The sequence below is a fragment of the Rattus norvegicus genome, chromosome 5 (genome assembly GCF_036323735.1).
Source record: "Rattus norvegicus strain BN/NHsdMcwi chromosome 5, GRCr8, whole genome shotgun sequence".
Classification (NCBI taxonomy): Eukaryota; Metazoa; Chordata; class Mammalia; order Rodentia; family Muridae; genus Rattus; species Rattus norvegicus.
This window is the reverse complement of record NC_086023.1, coordinates 121,154,277-121,172,446: the sequence shown is the minus strand read 5'-3', so window position 1 is coordinate 121,172,446 and position 18,170 is coordinate 121,154,277. Positions and strand designations below refer to the sequence as shown.

The 18,170-nt window shown below is 47.6% G+C and overlaps 1 protein-coding gene across 4 annotated transcripts in view; it reads right to left on the bottom strand.

The window, feature by feature from the left end:
* Ak4 (adenylate kinase 4) overlaps positions 1 to 17,882 on the bottom strand; it is a 59,839-nt gene extending 41,957 nt beyond the window's left edge. The window contains exons 1-2 of one of the 4 annotated variants that reach the window (XM_017593196.3): positions 17,746 to 17,882; positions 17,166 to 17,402 (exon numbers count right to left, since the gene is read on the bottom strand). In XM_017593196.3, the coding sequence (XP_017448685.1) occupies positions 17,166 to 17,310 (145 nt within the window). In that variant the 5' untranslated portion in view covers positions 17,311 to 17,402; positions 17,746 to 17,882. Of the gene's footprint in view, positions 1 to 16,835; positions 17,024 to 17,165; positions 17,403 to 17,518 lie in introns of those variants that run through there. The other 3 variants (XM_063287246.1, NM_017135.3, XM_039109353.2) reach the window with 3 other exon arrangements.
* Positions 17,883 to 18,170: the final 288 nt, after the last annotated feature.

The window sequence follows — 18,170 nt, the reverse complement described above, 5'->3', positions numbered from 1 at the left end:
ACAACTTCTTCTGGCTTTCCAGTAACCACTCATCACTAGACAGATTTAAGAGATAAGGAAAAGTGCCAGTCACAGTGGCTGAGGCTGGGGTTCAGAGCAAGCCTAGGCTAGACTATACTGTGAGTTCCCAGCCAAACTGAGCTACAGAGGAAGACTATTTCCACAACAATAAAAAGTAAAACAGCAGCAAAATCAGGAGGATAGAAATATTCTCTGAAGGCCTAGAAACACCGCTTGCCAGCTCCAGTGAGTTCCTGGCTTCTGTCCCTTGAACATCCTGCAGCCAACAGCAGTTCCAGCTAGAGCAGGTCTACCATCTGCGACTGCCTTTCACAGTCACAGCATAGCGAGCGGGGAGAGCAGTCTCAGGCAGCAGGCTGGGCTTGGCTAGCTCCCCTGCACACCAGCCAGGGCAGTCAGTGCTGCAATATGACATTCAAAGCACCTCTATCTAGTACAGGACAAGGAAGATTCACAGCCTCCTGCCTTAGCCTAACTAGTCAGACAAACAGTAATAATGGGACCTATTACAAATGTCTGGGGGGCGGGGAGAGGGGGGAAAAACTCACTCCATAGCCCACACACAGACCTTAAGTTCAGGTTTACCTCAAACTTCCGGCTCGCATGAGCTTCTGTAAGAACTGGGCTCACTACAGGTGCGAGATGTGCACTCTGCAGGCCCGTTTATTGAGAGATTTTTCAGTGCTAAAAGAAATGCCAAAAAGCGAAAATAAAAAGCTACAAAAATTCTAACTCAAAACAGGACTTAACTTGTGCTTCTTCGACTCAATTCTCAAGCCTGCTGGGTCTGGTCTTTACTTAAAAAATTTAATTTCTGGAGCCTCAGAGGCGGCTCGCTGGGTGAAGATCCCTGTCCTGGAGTCCTACATGGTGAAAGTAAAGCACTTCTGACGTTGTTCCCTGTCCACCATGAGAGCCATACGAGGCTCACGCACAGCTTCGTCACCCACGCTGCCCGCAACTCCCCACTCCCCTCTTGACTAAGCCTCTTGAATGCTGGAAACTCCTCATCTCAAACTGGCATTCTGAGCTGGGTGCAATGTGCGCGCCCCACAGAAACCCCACAGAACCAGCCTCCTGCCCTATGGGCTGACACGGAGGATTGCTTGAGCCCTGACCTGTGTCCATGTTAGGTGCCAGCAGTCTAACTGTGAACAGCCTCCTCCTTCCATGTGCCCCAGCCTGGCTTGGCAAAAATGAGACAGAAACATTGGCATTTTGTTCACCGCTACATTAAAACTACTTATATCATTGGAGGTTTTCTTTTTCCTTCCTTCCTTCCTTTAAAAGACAAGGTCTTACTCTGTAGCCCAAGCTGTCCTGGAATTTATTACTACATAGGCTGAGTTGGACTCTTAACTCACAGCAGTTCTCCTGCTTCAGCTCCCTAAGTGCTGGGATTACAGACACTACACTGCACTCGTCGCAGATGAAGAGTAGTTAAGAACAAGTCCCAGCCCTCTTGTCAGGCAGATCACAACTGCCCGTTAACTCCAGCTCCTTTCCCTTTCTAACCTTGGATACCTCCACTCATGTGCACATACCCACACAGACACATACACATACCATAATTTTTAAAAAATTATGTCTTTTTAAAAAAAACTTTATTGAGCTCAGAGAGATAGCTCAGCAGTTAAGATCTTTTACTACCCTCACAGGGACCAAAGATCTCAGTATCCACATCGGGCAATTTGTGACTGCCTGCAACTCCAGCTACATGCGAGCCAATAACCTCTCTCTGACCTTTGAAGGTACCCACACATTCGCACACATGCACATACATTAATAAAAAATGAAATCCTGAAAAGAAAAAATATGGGCTGGAGAGATTGCTCAACAGTACTCTTTCAGAGAATCAGGATTCGGTACCCAGCACCCACGTGAAAACTCACATTAATAGAGATGTAACTTTTTTAAAGATTTTTATTTTTATTTTATACATAAGTGCTCTATCTGCATATATGCCTGCATGCCAGAAGAGGGCATCAGATCCCACTGCAGATGGTTGTGAGCCACCATGTGTTTGTTGGGAATTGAACTCATGACCTCTGGAAGAGCAGACAGTGCTCTTAACCACTGAGCCATCTCTCCAGCCCAGAGATTTAATTTTTTTTTCTATTAAGATGTCTCAGTATCTCTCACATCCCTACGAACAGTGCCTGACCTGCCTTAGTCCAGTCCTAGCCAGGTCAGCATTCTTTATCCTCCAAGGGAGTTCCACCATCACTCCATCTGTAAGCGGGCAAAGGTTGGCCTCCTCACCCAACAGCACAGAGCCAAGGTGGGTACTGCTGAGAGCTCTGCTAAACACAGGTCGGATTTTAGAAAGCTAGCAATACAAGGCTGGGCACCAGCTCAATCAATAGTAAAGTGCTTGCCATGCAAGTGTGAGGAACCAAGTTTCACACACAGTACGGTGCTACGAGAAAGTCGCCATGGTGGCTTGTACGCAATCCCAGCACTAGGAAGACAGGAGGGTTTCTGGAGCTCGATGACCAGCAAACTTAGCTTAATTGGAGTTTCAAGAAAGTGAGACCCTGTTTCAAAAAGGGGGAGATCTAGAGGGAACTCAGTGGTTGAGAGCTCTGGTGGCTCTTGCAGAGGACATGGGCTCCATTCTCTCAGCGCCCACCCATATGGTGGTTCGGTGCCTATAATTCGTTACAGAAGATCCAGCATCCACCTCTGATCTCTAAAGGCCCCATGTACACATGTGGTGCTCGTACATGTATAAACCTATACTCACGACAGAAAAATTAAGTCTTAAAAAAAGATGGATGCGGGGTTGGGGATTTAGCTCAGTGGTAGAGCGCTTGCCTAGCAAGCGCAAGGCCCTGGGTTCGGTCCCCAGCTCCGAAAAAAAGAAAAAAGAAAAAAAAAAAAAGATGGATGCAGCCTGAAGGTATTAATGACACCCAAGGCTGACTTCTGGCTTCCAGACACATAGATGGGTTCAAACACCCAAGCACATACACATACCAAGATAAGAAGTAATGCATATAATACATGGGGCACAATTCAAATAAACTAACTATTTCAGATAACTTTGGGCTAATTGTAATCCGTTGTTTGTTCGGTTGATCGATGCCCCCAACATTCCTGCAGCTGACAGGAAGATATCTAGCCCCCAGCAGTTCTTGTCATCAAGTCTTCAGAATCATCCTAACTCTTGACCTGGCAAAGAGGCCTTGAATCAAAGGCTAGACGATATGAGTCCCCTAGAGTAGTTATAGCTGCGGTCTTATGACTCAAATACGATGACGTTTAGCGGGAGAAGGGGAGGGAGACAGCAGCTCACTAGCCTCCAACTTGGGCTAGCCTGGGCCACACTGCTGAGAAGGCTGGGCTTGACTTGCACTGACCCTTCCATCTCGAGTACAAGATTGTGAGTGTGAGCCACCACGACCAGTTATCCAGAGAGTTTCACAAGGCTATGCAGGACAGAAGAGTCTTCACAATGCCTGAAATAACGTGAAAAGTAAGAGAAAGTAGAATATACAGCCCTCAACAGCTAAACGGTTCCATTTACGCAGTGGTGGTGGCGCTGGCCATCAAAGTGGGAGTCATAGTAAATGTGTTTTGCTTTTGTTTTTGTTCTTTTAAATCTAGCAGGGTATCATGGCACACATTCATATTTGTGACAGCAGTTGTCCGAGGCCAGTCACTGTAAGCTGCATAGGAAGTCCCAGTCTACACAGCCAGACCATGTCACAGTAAAGAAAGGGCACACCTTTACCTGGTCAACATATGATGACCCTGACTTAAGAACCGAAAATCAGAAAAGAAATCTACAAGCTAAGTAGAGAAGATAGCTCAGTAAGTGTTTGCCACAAGCATGAGGGCTTCAACTCAATTCCAGTACACATAAACGCGCTTGCAATCAAAGCACTAGGAGGACGGACTAGATGCTGACGAGCCCCAGATCCCAGTGAGATCCAAAGCAAAAACATCTGAATTGTTCCAAAGCTGACCTCTGGTAAGTGCACTTGAAGCATACAAGCATACAGACACTCACACACTCGAGCAGTCATGTGGGCACACACTTGCGCATACACACATGTGCAAAGGAATAACTAACAGATCAAGACAGCTAATATCAGATCAAGTGCTCAAACTCAATATCCAGTGAAGATGCCTGGTGGAACCCAATTCAGAGCTTGTACAGCTAACACATTGGATCAGGGACTGAGACACGCATCCAGCAGATGTGTCCAGCTGACGGCCTGGGGAAGCTGAACCACTGACTTGCCCACTGCAGCCACTTTACCGTGGAGTAGACAATAGTAGCATCTGTGGGAATGGTCCACCTTCTGGCTGTTCTCCCATATGTGAGCATCTGATCTGATGTTCTTTCCTATATGCTACTTCTTTGTTACTTGTTATTACTGCCTTTGTTTGCTACAACATTCTTAATAAATTGACTCATTCAAAATCAAAGCACAGCTTTTCTACAGACTTACAGAACAGCACATGCCCCCCCCTCTCTCTCTGTCTCTCCGTTTGTCTGTCTCTGTCTATCTGTCTCTGTCTGTCTGTCTCTGTCTCTGTCTGTCTGTCTGTCTTCTGCCCCTCTCTCTCTCTCTCTCTCTCTCTCTCTCTCTCTCTCTCTCTCACACACACACACACACACACACACACACACACACACACACACACACACACACAACGAAAGCACACACCCACTAAGAAAGAAGGCACAGAAGGAAGGAGGCAAGGAATGAGGGAGGCCTAGATATATAATCTCAGAAAAACTGTAAGAAACCAGGCTATTTTTCTCAGGAAAAGAGACCATTTAAGTTGGCAAAGAGGTGCCTTGAAACTATTTTCAGTACCTTTAGAGCCAGTAGATGCAATTTATGAGGACAGAAGCTAGACAAGTGGATGGCAGCTTCCTGATAATTATTTCAAAGACTTAGCTTTCATCTCTGTATGAGGGGGAAAAAAAATCTCCCAATAATTAGATCTATACAGTGATGGAAGATTCCACTCAGCTGCCACAGGAGGAAGCACGTGTAAAATGGTCACTTGGGCAGAATGGCCCCAAATCCCTTCCATTCTAAGACATTTAAGAAAGTGAACACTTAAAACTTGCCGGGTTCATTGTATGCGTACTGTTTAGTCCCTAAGAACTCTGGGAAACCAAAACAAAACTCGGTGGAAAAGAGATTTTTGTACTTCCTCCAAGCTGCAGGCTTCATTTTCCTAAAACTAAAGGACTGGAGTTAATGCCAACCCAAAAACCAACCTTGCTTTGGAAAATTAAAGAATGTTATCTAAGATAACTATGGATAATATCTTAGTTATCCATAGTTACTGCTTAAGAAAGAACCTGGAACTACACCACATACTCAATCTATACTGGCTATTCTAACCAAGAAGTAACAGTCCCTCTCTTTAAGAAGACCAGTATCCAAAATAAGAACTGAATGAACCCATTTTAACCCAGGGGAAGAGCTGAACTGATGGGTGTCCTAGTGTAGATACAGTCACAAGCACAGGACCACAAGTTCCACAAACCCAAACCACTCTACACCATTAGAAGGCAAAAAACGAAACTCAGACAAAGCCTCCATGCTGGCACCGTGTAGCGGAAAACAGAGCAAGGCCAGCATTGTGGAGGCAAGAGGCAGATCGAAGGCCAGAACCCACAGGAGGTACTGAATGACTGCCAGAGACTAGATTGGAGATGGGAATGGCTACCTGCCATTGGTCAGAGTCTCCCTGAGATCAGGAAAGCGCTGAGTGGCATTACCACTGTAAATCAGACTGAATAGTAAGTGGCTTGTGTACATCCTGGAGGCCCTTTTCTTCTGCGCTTTTGTTACTGACTTATTTTGGGTTTTTTGTTGATGTTTATTTCAAGAAGGGGTCTCATAGTCATGCTGGCCTTGAACTCATAACCCTCTCGCTTCAGACTCCCAAAGGCTGAGATTACAGAGAAGCCCATGCTCGGCTGACTTCTGTAGACTGTTCTGTAAAGAGCAGACAGAGGGCAGTTAGACGAGCTGACTGAGCTATGTCCCCACCTTTTTATTTTGAAATCACATCAGCTGAGACCTCCCTGTTGTAAACCAGGCTGGCCTGGAACTCACTCACATCCTTCTGCCTCTGCCTCTGCCTCTGCCTCTGCCTCTGCCTCTGCCTCTGCCTCTGCCTCTGCCTCTGAAGTTAGGAATTGTAGCCTATGCCACCACACTTAGCTTGATTTGTACAGTATTTTTGTACACTGGGAAGTATGTGGACGTCAGAAGTTGAGTCTCTGCTGTCATCTTGTTTTGAGGTAGGGTCTCTATTGCTTCTTGTGCATGTGCTACAAACAGACCCACGAGCTGTCAGGAGAGTTTGCCTGTAGGAGTGCTGGATTAAAGATACATGCCAGCCGCCACAGCCAGCCTCTTCCTTGGGGTCCTGCGTTCCAGGAACTGAACTCAAGTCATCACCAAGTTGGCATGGCAAGCACTTTTACCCACTAAGCTGTCTCCCTGACCCTTAATGTGAACATTTTTTAAAGGGACAATCTTACTGTGAGCAAATTTTAATCTCAGTTAGGCTGGTTTATATATTAACAACAGCAACAGAAGTGAATTTTCTTATAATGAGAATCTGACCACTCAAGGAACCTTGAGCTTACTGTACTCCATCCATCTCATGAACACAGTGGACCAGGATCCTCTCCCCTTTTCCACTTTAAGTTCACTTTACCTGCCAAATGTTTGAACACCAGATCCCCCCCCACTCCACTTGAAGCTTAGTTCAAACATTTCAGAAAGACCTGACTTCAATCTGACCTCGCTGTAGCTCTGTGGTACAATGCTTGCCCATCTTGGGTGTAGTGGTCTCCCAGTGACCAGTCATCACTGCGGTATGCTACCCTCTTGATATACTGAACACAGGACATAAAACATAAGAGATGACACTTTACTGTTATGTCCAAAACCTCTGAACTCAACTGCTATCAATTAACTTAGTATTAAATGGTGAGAGACTGTGACTGAAGTCATTACTAACAAGCCAAGGGAACCTGTTAGCAAGAGAAGAAAATGAACGAAAGATACAGATGGTATGAAGAAGTCCCAGAAAAGAGCCACCCGCGGTGGGAACAGGGCAAAAGCGTCAAAGCCAAGGCTGAAAACAGATTCAGAAAATGAAAGGCATCCCGGGGGGCAAAGTTACGTCTAAGCAATGTTCCCGGCCTACCTGATCACTGACTTCAATACTCCACCCACACACGCACAGAGTGCCAGGCCTCACTGGAACATCATGAGGCCTACAACTTGAACCGTGAGCCGTAAGTTCAGAAAGGTCAGAGAACACGTTCTGCATGCATGCCTCCCCATGTCTAACGGCAGCACAGAAACTGCTTCAAATGCCTAATGAAGGAGCACTGGGCTCCCAGAATATGGCAAACTTCATGCTGTTACAATGAAGACTCATTTCTCCCCCACCCCCGCAGACGGTTTCTATTTTAGATCTGTTTGGTCCTTTTTGGGGATGGGGGTGGTGCTACATTCTTCCCAGAAGTATTTAAAGATGTTTTGAGAATAGAGCTTCTGAAACAAAAACCCTACAACTCTCTGGCCTACCAAGCTCGTTCCCTGTGACAACAGCCCAAAGTGGCCTGAAATTCTAAATCCTCCTGCTTCAGCCTCCAGAGTGCTAGCATTTGGAGTATGCCCCACCCTGCCATCCCAACTTTTTGCACCTCTACACTTTCTTGGAGAGCGAAGTTGCTATGATTTTCTACCAACTGCTGTGCTTGTCAAATGTATCCCCCTACACCTAAAGATTTAAGATAACTGCCAGTAACGGTTTTTAAAGGCGAGGCTTCTAAAGGTCATGATCTCCCTAGAGAGGGTTACCTTGCCTATCACAAAAGGCGAGAGGGCTGGGGTACAGCTCAGCTACAGAATAAGGGTGGGAGAAACACAATTTGGGTGTGGTGTCCTAGCCTGTAATCCCAGCACTCTGTGTGAAGCTGAGGCAGGAGGATAGATGATTAAAGCTTACCTGGGGTCACCATGGTCAGACAATGTCAAAAAAAAAAAAAAAAGGCAGGCAGGCAGCACGATGGCTCAGAAGGGAAAGGTACTTGCCACTAAGTCTGATGACCTAGCATTGCTCAATCCCTGAAACCACACAGCAGAACTGACTCCTATAAGCTGCCCTCTGACCTCTGAGTGCACAGCCGCCCCACAGAAATATACATGACACCATTTCAAAACCAACAGCAACCAAAAGCTTTGAGCGGCATTTAGCCCTCCATGAGCAGTGCTCAGAGCCAGCACAGAATCACAGATCCCCACAATGCCTTGTTCCTGGAACCTGCCAGCCTTCAGATACCTATGAAATGGCCAGGCAAGGTGGAACATACCTGTGGTTCGAGCATGTTAAGAGGCTGGGACAGGAAGATCCAGTTCACAGCCAGCCTAAGCTACACATGAGTTACAGGCCAGGCCAGTGGGGACTACATAGCAAGACCCTATTTCTGTCTGCGGGCTCCAAGGAATGTTGAAGAAAATTTCTGCTGCTTTAAACTAGCGTGAAACACGTTTGCTTTAGCAGGCAAACGGATCAAGATACTGTATCAAAACGGCATTTCTAGCCAGGTGTGTAGTAGAAGAATCTAATGCCCAAGACAACCTGGGCTACAGGTTCAAGCCGACGAAGGGTATGTGGCAAGACTCAGTCTCAACAAAAACAAAAGAGCAGTCAGTGGAGGCCAACCAATCACAAACGTGAGGGATACGCACTCTACTAGATGTTCCAGGGTCAGGAAGGTAGCAGGAAATAAAGAGGGATTCGAGCTGAAGACAAGCCCCAGGTTTGAATAAGTTTCTCTATCTAGCTGGCCTAGGGCAAGTGGCTCAACCTCTGGGACCATTTGCTTATTTTAGAATTATACAACAAGAACTGCTACTTTGTACATAGGCACATAAATTAGAACAGGAGCAAAAGAGCCAGCCCAGGCCTTGGAAGATGTTATACTCACTGCAACCTTAGGACCAAGTACCAAGAATTACGAACCACTGGGCAGGGTCCCTGGTCAATGGTGCAAATGAAAAAGATTATATGTCTATTAAAGTACTAAGTGTAGAAAATAATTAATCTAGCTAGCTAGCTTCTTGGGAATCTGATGATCAGGACTGATGCTACGGTATTTCCACACTAAGCAGATGCTTACTGCCAGGCTGTCTCTGTAGTACAAAAGTTTAGAGGTGAGGCTGTTAAAATGTAACATCAACCATCCAAAATGGACCTCTTGGGGCTGTACAAATGAGACCTTTTGCACTGTGTCTGAAAGGCCAAACAGAACTGGCCGGGGGGGGGGGGGGGCGGTGTACAGAGAGTAACCCTAAAACCTGCCTATCACCTACTTATGTTCCTTAAAAGTCAACTTGCTCAAAGGAAGCCCATGTTTGAATGTCTGGCCCATGGGGAGAGCTAAAAAAAACTCCATAAGGAAAATAACACTCCCAGGTCTACAAACCACACACGAAGCAATAGAAGATAAAATAACAGTGTCTAATAACTTGTTTGGCAAACAGGTGGCAAATATACCTTCATAAACTGTCTATTTCTAACCATTTGAACCACAATTCCATGATTGTTTCCCATTATTTGAACTCTAGAAAGTTCGAAGTTTCATAAACTACACTGTATTGCTAGTCTGTGGTGATTCACACCTTTATTCCCGGCTCTATGGAGACAGAGGCAGGCAAATCTGAGTTTGGGACCAGATTGGTCTACAGACTAGTTTCAAGACAGCCCCTGTCTCAAGAAGAAAAAGAAAAAAGAAATGAAAAAAAGAATACCCTATACTGTACTAATTTAAAAGACTGTGTGTGTGTGTGTGTGTGTGTGTGTGTGTGTGTGTGTGTGTGTGTGTGTGTGTGTGTAAAAAGGACACCCCCGCCATGGCAGGTTTCAGATCCTCCAGAACTAAATTAAAAGCAGTTGTGAACTGTCCACCTGTGCTAGGGACTCGAACTTGTGTCGTCTACGAAAGTATTTTGTGCTCTTGACTGCAGAGTCCTTTTCCAGCCACTACTTTTATGTGCATCTTAAAAACAAAGAATGGAGTACAAACCAAGATTTAGGCTTTGGTCCTCAGCTCTGGAAAAAAGAAAAAAAAAAAAATGGGAGCTGAAGGCAAGGTGTGTGGAGCAAACACAGCAACCTGCTTTAGACTTGGGTGTAGCTCAGCTGTAATGCTCCGGCTTGGCGTGTGCAGAACACCACGGTATGATAAAATAACCCTTGGCTCTAACAGTACAGGTATTGATAAAGATGATAAAATAAAGCAATGATCTATAAGATGTGTCCATGAACCCTAGTGGACAACAGCTCTAGAGTGGGTCCCCCGGAATGTTATAGGTTATAACAATTAAGCCCATCTCCTCACCTGACAACTGGTGTCATCTGTCAAATTCAGTTCAAGAAACACCTTGGGCTGGCTAGTTCTATGTCACCTTGACACAAGCTAGAGTCACTGGAGAAGGGGAAGCCCCAGTTGAGAAAATGCCTCAGAAGATCTAGCTGTAGACAGGCCAGTGGGGCATTTTCTTACTTAGTGATTGATATGGAAGAGTGCAGCCCATTGTGGGTAGGACCACCCCTGGGATGATGGTCCTGGGTTCTATAAAACGCAGGCTTTCTCAAGACGGTAAGCAGCACGCCTTGCCTCTACATCAGCTCCCCCACCAGGCTCCTGCCCTGCTGAAGCTCCTGTCCAGATCTCCTCTGATGATGAAAAGTGCCATGGAAATGTAAGCCAAATGAACCATTTCCTCCCCAAGTTGCTTTGGTCAAGGTGTTTTAGCACAGCCAACAGTGACCCTAACTAGGGTACACTTCCTCTAAAGTGCTCCCCAACAAGGGCTAGAAGATAGTTCAGTGGGTAAGTACTTGCCACACAAGTCTGACGACCCGAGTTTGATCCCCAGAACCCACATAAAGTTGGAAGGGTTGATAGTTGTTCTGATCTACACACAGGTAGGCATACAAACCTACATGCACTCACACACTAGCAGGGACGAGTGTACTCGATGATAGTGATCGTTTAGATGATAGATAGGAATTGCCTAAAGTGTTCCCTGGCCAGGCACAGAATCCCAATACTCACAAGACTGATGCTGCAAGACTACAGTCTAAGGCCATCCTAGACTACATTGTGAGTTATAGGCCAACCTGGGCTACAGAGCAAGACCCTGTTTAAAAAAGTGTTCCCCAATCCCACCTCCTCTTAAACACTAAAAGCCACCTTTTCTCTGTGGTCTCTGGAGTGAACTCCTTGCTTGCTTCCTGATTCTCCTGAGGCTGAGGGTCCCTTCAGAGAACCCATCTTATTTCACTGCTTGCCACACTGCCCAAGTCAGAACACTTACTGCAAGACGCACTCACTACTGCCTGCTTGCCTTCCAGAAGACTCGAACCCCAATTCCCAGCAACAGAAGACTAGTTATATCCCTGGGCCTCCCGAGCGAAGCCTGAGGATAGCTGAGCATCCAGGAGATGTCTCCATGTGATCCTCCTTCAACTACTTATCTGTGTGATGTCCGCCTCCAAACACTGCAGCCCAAACTCAAGGAGCCAGAGTCAATCTTGAGTTCTTCCACAAAGCCAAATGTTAGAAACTGAAGCCAGGTCTGGAAGCCAGGCATCATGGCACACACCTATAATCTGAGCATTCTAGAGGCTGAGGCAGAAGAATCCACAGTTCAAAGCTAGAATTAGCTATAAAAGACCCTGTCTCAAAAAAAAACAAGTTGTAAAATAATTAAAAACAAAAACAAAAAACAAAACTCTAACTCATAAAAGAAAAGGGGAAATTAAACTGAGATTACAGATGACGAAGAAGACAATGACTCAATGAAATGTGCACTATTGAATTGGATCTTAGAACAGAAAATACATTAGTAGACAAGCCAGTGGTATTCAGAGAATGTCTGCAAATTAGGTGACACCGTCAATATTGGTCTTACTGAGTTATCTGCTTATGATAAGAACTTATGGAAACAATTTAAATATACCTCAGCTGGCCCACGGCTTGCCTTGCATGCAGAGCTAACTCTGGCTCTAACCCCAAGCAACATACAGAACAGAGGGGTGGCCCTGCCTACAGTGGCAGCACCCAGGAGGCTGCAGCAAGATCAGATGTTCAAGATCAGTGGGATCTGGGGTTTGAGAGATGGCTCAGAGGATCGAGTCCCTGACAAAAACCATTTTTTCAGATTCCCCAAAACCAAGGCTAGACCCAAATGTCTGTATACACAGAGCAAGGGATCAAGCCATGGGCTTTCTGCATGCTAGGCAGGCTACCAACTGAACTAGTTCCATCGCCAAAGAGACTCTTAAAACCCGCCCTTCATCGACTTCGGCCTCATCCTGAGTCTCATCAAACAAGGGGGAAACTGGAATGAGCCAAGACCCTGGATAAACCAGAGAAGTTAACCATTTAAAGTTGCTTTAGATGTAATAATAAACTCTGACTAAGGTCTCCAAACCCCTCTATCCCCAATTCTCGGAAAAATTCACTCTTACATAAGGTGTGCATTTATACTTAATGAGTACCCAAAAGCCTGAGCCCTTTGAACGAGGTCATCCTTTCAGAGAGGATCGGCTCAGGGCCTCATTTAAAATGCTAGTCCATCTGCAACACCCTGGCAAGAGCTACAGTTAATATTAATTAAGAGCAGAAACAGGTTCCTTCTTGAACATCTTTCTTTAGTCAAGTCCAAGATGCCTGCTTCCAAATGGAACTTCTCCAATTCTCCCACCCTTGAGACACTAGACTCCAGTATGAAAAGGTGCCTGTTTTTCTAATACCACGGCCTGCCTGACTCTTAAAACAGGATCTTCATATCCTTCAGACAAAATTTAGCAAAAACACCTATCACAAAATAACAGAGTTCTTGGGGGCTTTGGAGCCGTTCCTTCTGGAACACGTTCTTTCTTAGTAGCCCTGTTAATCTGTCTACAGACTCCGACCTTCCTTGTTCTAACATTACAGGCATGCGTCACCGGCCACTCACCCATGTGGTGCTAGGACTCTAACCCACCAGTACTCTGTCACTGCCAGGCAAGCACCCTACCAACTGAGCTACATTCCCACCCCAAACTGGAATTTTTGATGGGATCCATTCTAAACTATTTTTTACTTAATGAGCACTGGAGCTTTACTTGCATGTTTGTCTATGTGAGGATGTTAAATCTCCTAGAACTGGAGTTGCAGACGGTTGTGATCTACCATGGGGGTGTCGGAAATTGAACCTGGGTCCTCTGGAAGAACAGCCAGTGCTCAGGACTCTGAGCCATCTCTCCAGCCCCATACCAGCTTTGTGTGTCTATCTATACACAAGTGCTTTACACACACACACACACACACACACACACACACACACACACACATACACACACACATACACTCGTGAGTGGGGGTAAAGGCAGCATAATATTCCCCGTGAGAGAATGCACAGCTCGGCTCCTTGAAATTTAAGGCAAGTCTTCCAATTTCTTCATAGTGTGTGCTAAGAAAATGCAAGCGATAGACCTGGGGGCAGGCCCTCAGATAAGGTATGTGATAAGCCTCAGCCTGTACAGCCCCAGGCAATCTAGGAAAGGCCAAGGGAAAAACAACTATCAGGAAGCCAATCTCAAGTCCCTTGTGAGCACTACTCTAACTGAAGCAGGCTATGTAACTTCTGGTACAACACTCAACTTCCGGCTGGACTTGTCCCTTTGGTATTGCGAACATGAACCCTCTGTGGTGTATCAAGTTTGGCAGACCCCAGTGTCAGAGGTAGAACGTGCTATAAGAAGGTGCAATAAGGGGGCTGGGGATTTAGCTCAGTGGTAGAGTGCTTACCTAGGAAGCGCAAGGCCCTGGGTTCGGTCCCCATCTCCGAAAAAAATAAAAGAGAAAAAAGAAAAAAAGAGGCACAACATTCACTAAGTAGCTCCTCCTGGCACATGCCTATAATGCTAGCACCTAGGAAAGGCACAGGCCAACAGAGTTCACACACAGACTCATCTCAAAAAAAAAAAAAAAAAAAAAAAAAAAAGAAAGAAAAGAAAAAAACAAAAAAACTAGATAGAGGATAGAGGTACATTATTTTCATCACTACCTCCTCCCCGAGTCACCCCCAGCATCAGGCATACAGACACAGCAGACAAACAGCCATCAGTCTCCCTTTCACTATAGTCAACGAACAGCTGATACAATCAGCATCGTAAGTGCAGAGGAAGAAGATGGATCCTGCAGGGCCGATTTTTGCCAGACTGTGGCATGCAGGAGGCAAGCCATGTAGTCAAGAGCCTGCCCAAATCCAGGCTGCAGCAGATGGCTGAGCTACTTCCCAATTTAAATTGTCAACAAGATTCGACTTCCTGGGTTTGCTGTGTTTCATCATCACCCTAAGCCCCTCGCTTAGACCTCTGTCGACATTCAGTGACATCACGCCCAAGTCAACTTGGAACAAGCCAATTTCAAAATAAACTGCAGTCTTTCACTTCTATTTTTCCCCTGGCCAAGACTTTTAATTAGTTCATGGTGGGGAAACAAAAAAGAAAAGGTGATTTCAAAAAGCATTTAAAAGTCGCTCTTACTATGAGAGAAAGGGGTAGGGGAACGAAGGCAACAGAAACATTTCGGGTGATGGTGACATGTGACTTTAATCCCAACACTTGGGAGGCAGAAGCAGGAGAATCTGAGTTTGAGGCTGGCCTGGTCTACAAAGTGAGTTTCAGGACAGCCAGGACTACAGAGAAATCCTGTCTTGAAAAACCAAACGGGAAAAAAGAGAAAGAAAAATTAAAGTAATGACGGGAGCTGGAGAGGGGGCTCAGCATCAGGAGCACTGGGTGCTCAAAAGGACCTGGATCAGGCTCCCAGGACCCACCATATGTCAACCATCTGTAGATCTGATGCCCTCTTTAGACATAAACGTGGCTCTTATATAGATGTAATATCCATACTTGTAAAATAATAAATTGGCCTTTTTTTTTTAAAGGGGAGAACAAAAGACAGCCAAGTAAAAATAAAAAGCTTTCTAAATGCCTAAGTAGAGAAATAAGCTATCTCTTATCTTAGAGCCATGTGTGGAGGGAGGCACAGGCCTTTAAACTCAGCAATCAGGAGGGAGAGGCAGATGGATCTCTGAGTCTGAGGACAGCCTGACCTACATAGCTAGTTCCCGCATCCAGGTCTACTCGTACAGTGATAAAGAAGTCTTTGCCCTCATGTTCCACAGCAAGGGCAGGAGAGCCTGGGAGACAGCTTCCTTCTCCAACCTGAGAGAAGCATCATGGAGGTACGCAGCTCCTCAATAGATTCACCTGACCGTTATGCTACCAGACCCCCAACTGCCTCAGCACCATGGCCACCAACTATATGTAAGTATATGGTGGCTTCAAAATCAAGTGCACAGCCATTGAGTGAGGTCAGACAGCCTACCCAATAAAGGCAGCTACCTAGACTCCCCAATTAAAAAGAAAGAAAGAAAAAATGCCTATAGTCTAGCCACAGATTGTTCTATGTGAAAACTCTTCTTTCCAGAAGGGAGCTGCGGAGGACGTTATGACATGCAATGGATACTAAGCTATCTTGACTCATCTGGCTTTCCCTAGAGCCTTACTGGGAGAAGCCCAACCCTATGCACAACCCCTCCATCTGTATTGCTCCCCTCCCAAACTGTATTCCAAATTCGGAAAGTGCATTAGAGGGGGACTGCCTGGACGACAGTACTTCTCTAGCATTCACATAGGCATGAAGGTCCATCCCCAGCAAAGAAAAAGGAGTGCAGTATACCGACAATCCCAGTTACTGAGACAGAAGAATGACTACTAACTTAATAAGCTACTTCTCAAATCTAAGGGCCAGTGAGGTGACTCAAAGTATAAATGCACTTGACAGGAAGCCCCAAGGCCTCTGGTCCGCACACACAATGCTAGGACCACATTCAAATAACACATAAATAAGATATTAAATTTTAATTTAAAACCATTTTTGGATGTCGTTCAGTGGTGTGGTACCTGCCTAGACTATTAGAAGACCTGCTACATGTAAATGCTTCCATCTCAGACACAGGTATGAGGGAAAGTACCCTGGATTATCCAATCAAAGCTGGCGCCTTTCAGATGCTTCAAGTGGTTGCTTTTAATCTGCGTTCTTTCCAACACTGTCCTCCACCCACCTGTTCATGATCTTAGGTGTTTCTGAAATGAAGATCTATTAACAATTAGCTAGCCCATAACAAGCCATAACCACCTTGCACACAAATGAGAACAGAAATAGGGAAGGACTTCATGGGCAACTCATTTCAAAGGGGGTTATGCTAATTACACTCATCTGCATCCCAGGAGGGTCTGCACCCTACAGTAGCCTTCTCTAGAACTAAGAGCCCAGGAAAGGAGAGTAGGGAGGCACTGCAAGACTAGGAGATGGGACGATCTAGACCCCCAACTTCACCGCATCCACCGAGCGGGGTGCCACTTGCAGTAAAGCTGAACTCAAAATGCAATCTTTTAAAACAAGTCTCCAGGCGGCCAAGCTGGGCTTGAGGAAGAGGGGAGTTAGCGGGGACAGGGGACAGTTTGTCGCGGCCGCCTGCAGCGACCACAGGCCTTTCACCGCCACGCAGCACTTAGCTCCAGGCTGGAGCGCGCGCGAGGGGCGTGGGGGAGCGCGCCGCAGAGTCCCTGCGCGCCGGCGGCCGCGACTCCCACAGGTGGGCGGCGGGCGGTGCTCCGCTTCTCGCCGGGGAAGACGACCTGCGGCTGAGCGGGACCACAGCACGGTACCCAGGGGCTCTGCTTACCGGAGACCGCATGAGAGGCCAGTTAGGGTCCCCGCCGAGCGGCTCGCGTTTCCCTCGGCCTGTCGTGCAGGGTCCTCCGCACTGGCGAGCGCCCACTGCAATCGAAGGCGGTGCCGAGCAGCCTCGGCCTCCTCCGGGCGCGGTTAAGCCGCGCGGGCGGGCGGGCGGCCGGCTGCATGCGCCGCGGCACGTACGAGCCCGCACTGGCATACGCGGGCGGGGGCAGGGCGCCGGCGCCAAGGGGACCCGAGCCCGCGACCGCCCCGCTCCCAGCCCGACCACCCCACCAGGATGGTCGACTACCCTTTCTCCCCCGCCTTGGCTCCTCACCCGTGTTGGTCTTTAGGTTCTCCCGCAACAAGTGGCCGCTGGAGAGATGCTGGAGGCCAAAGTTCTGGGCGATCCTTTCGCATACCGTGCCCTTGCCAGAGCCAGGCGGCCCCAGGATGACTGCGCGCAGGAGTTTGGAAGCCATGGCTTTGGCGGTGGCCAGGACAGCAGCCCGCGCACTTTGCACGGCAGCCCCTGCCTCAGCACCTTCCGCACGCCGGGACTCGCCTGCCACCCCTATAAGGAAGGGGGGGCTTTTAAGACTGCCCCGCCCCTCGGCCCCGCCCTCCGCCACCTCCTCCGGCCCGGGCTGCGCGGGTGAACCGTCGCAAGCCTCACCCTCACTCCCCGACCTGCAGGCTCGGCCCTTTGGGGTCAGAGGTCAGTCAGACCCACCCGGGTCCTTCCCTGCAGCCCAGTCCAGGCGTGCGACTCCGGGAAGCCGGTGCCGGTCCCCACACGTGGGCAGAGCGGGAGCAGCTCGCCGGCCGCTTCTCGGTGACTGTCTCATCCCCAGAGTGGCCGCTGCCCACAACTGGAGGGGCCCACCTCCGCCCCAAGCAGCTGGAGAGACACACACCTCGGCGGAAAGGAGAGACCAGACTTAGCCCGGATCCCGCTGGGCGGCGCCGCCTCTGCCCGGCTGGCCGCGCGGGACTCGCTGCTTCTTACGTAAGCCGGGAGCGGGCTCCTCTCTACCGCCGCCGCGCCCCCTCCTCTCCCCTCCCGGCGTGTCCGGGGCCAGGCTGAAGCTGCGGGGGCGAACGGAGATGGAGCCGCCCTGAGGGAAAGGAACCGCCTGGGGACCCGGTCTATTGTCAAGGAGAAGGAAAAACACAACTTGTTGAGCGCCTACCCTGTGTCCAATTCTAGGCTGTATGATTTTATTATGCAACCTTTACAGGTACCGTTGGAGAAAGGCTTGGAATATTCACTATTGGTTCATATGTTTAGCAATGTAGAGTGGACATCTTTTCTTGTTTTAATCCCTGTGAGAGAATCAAA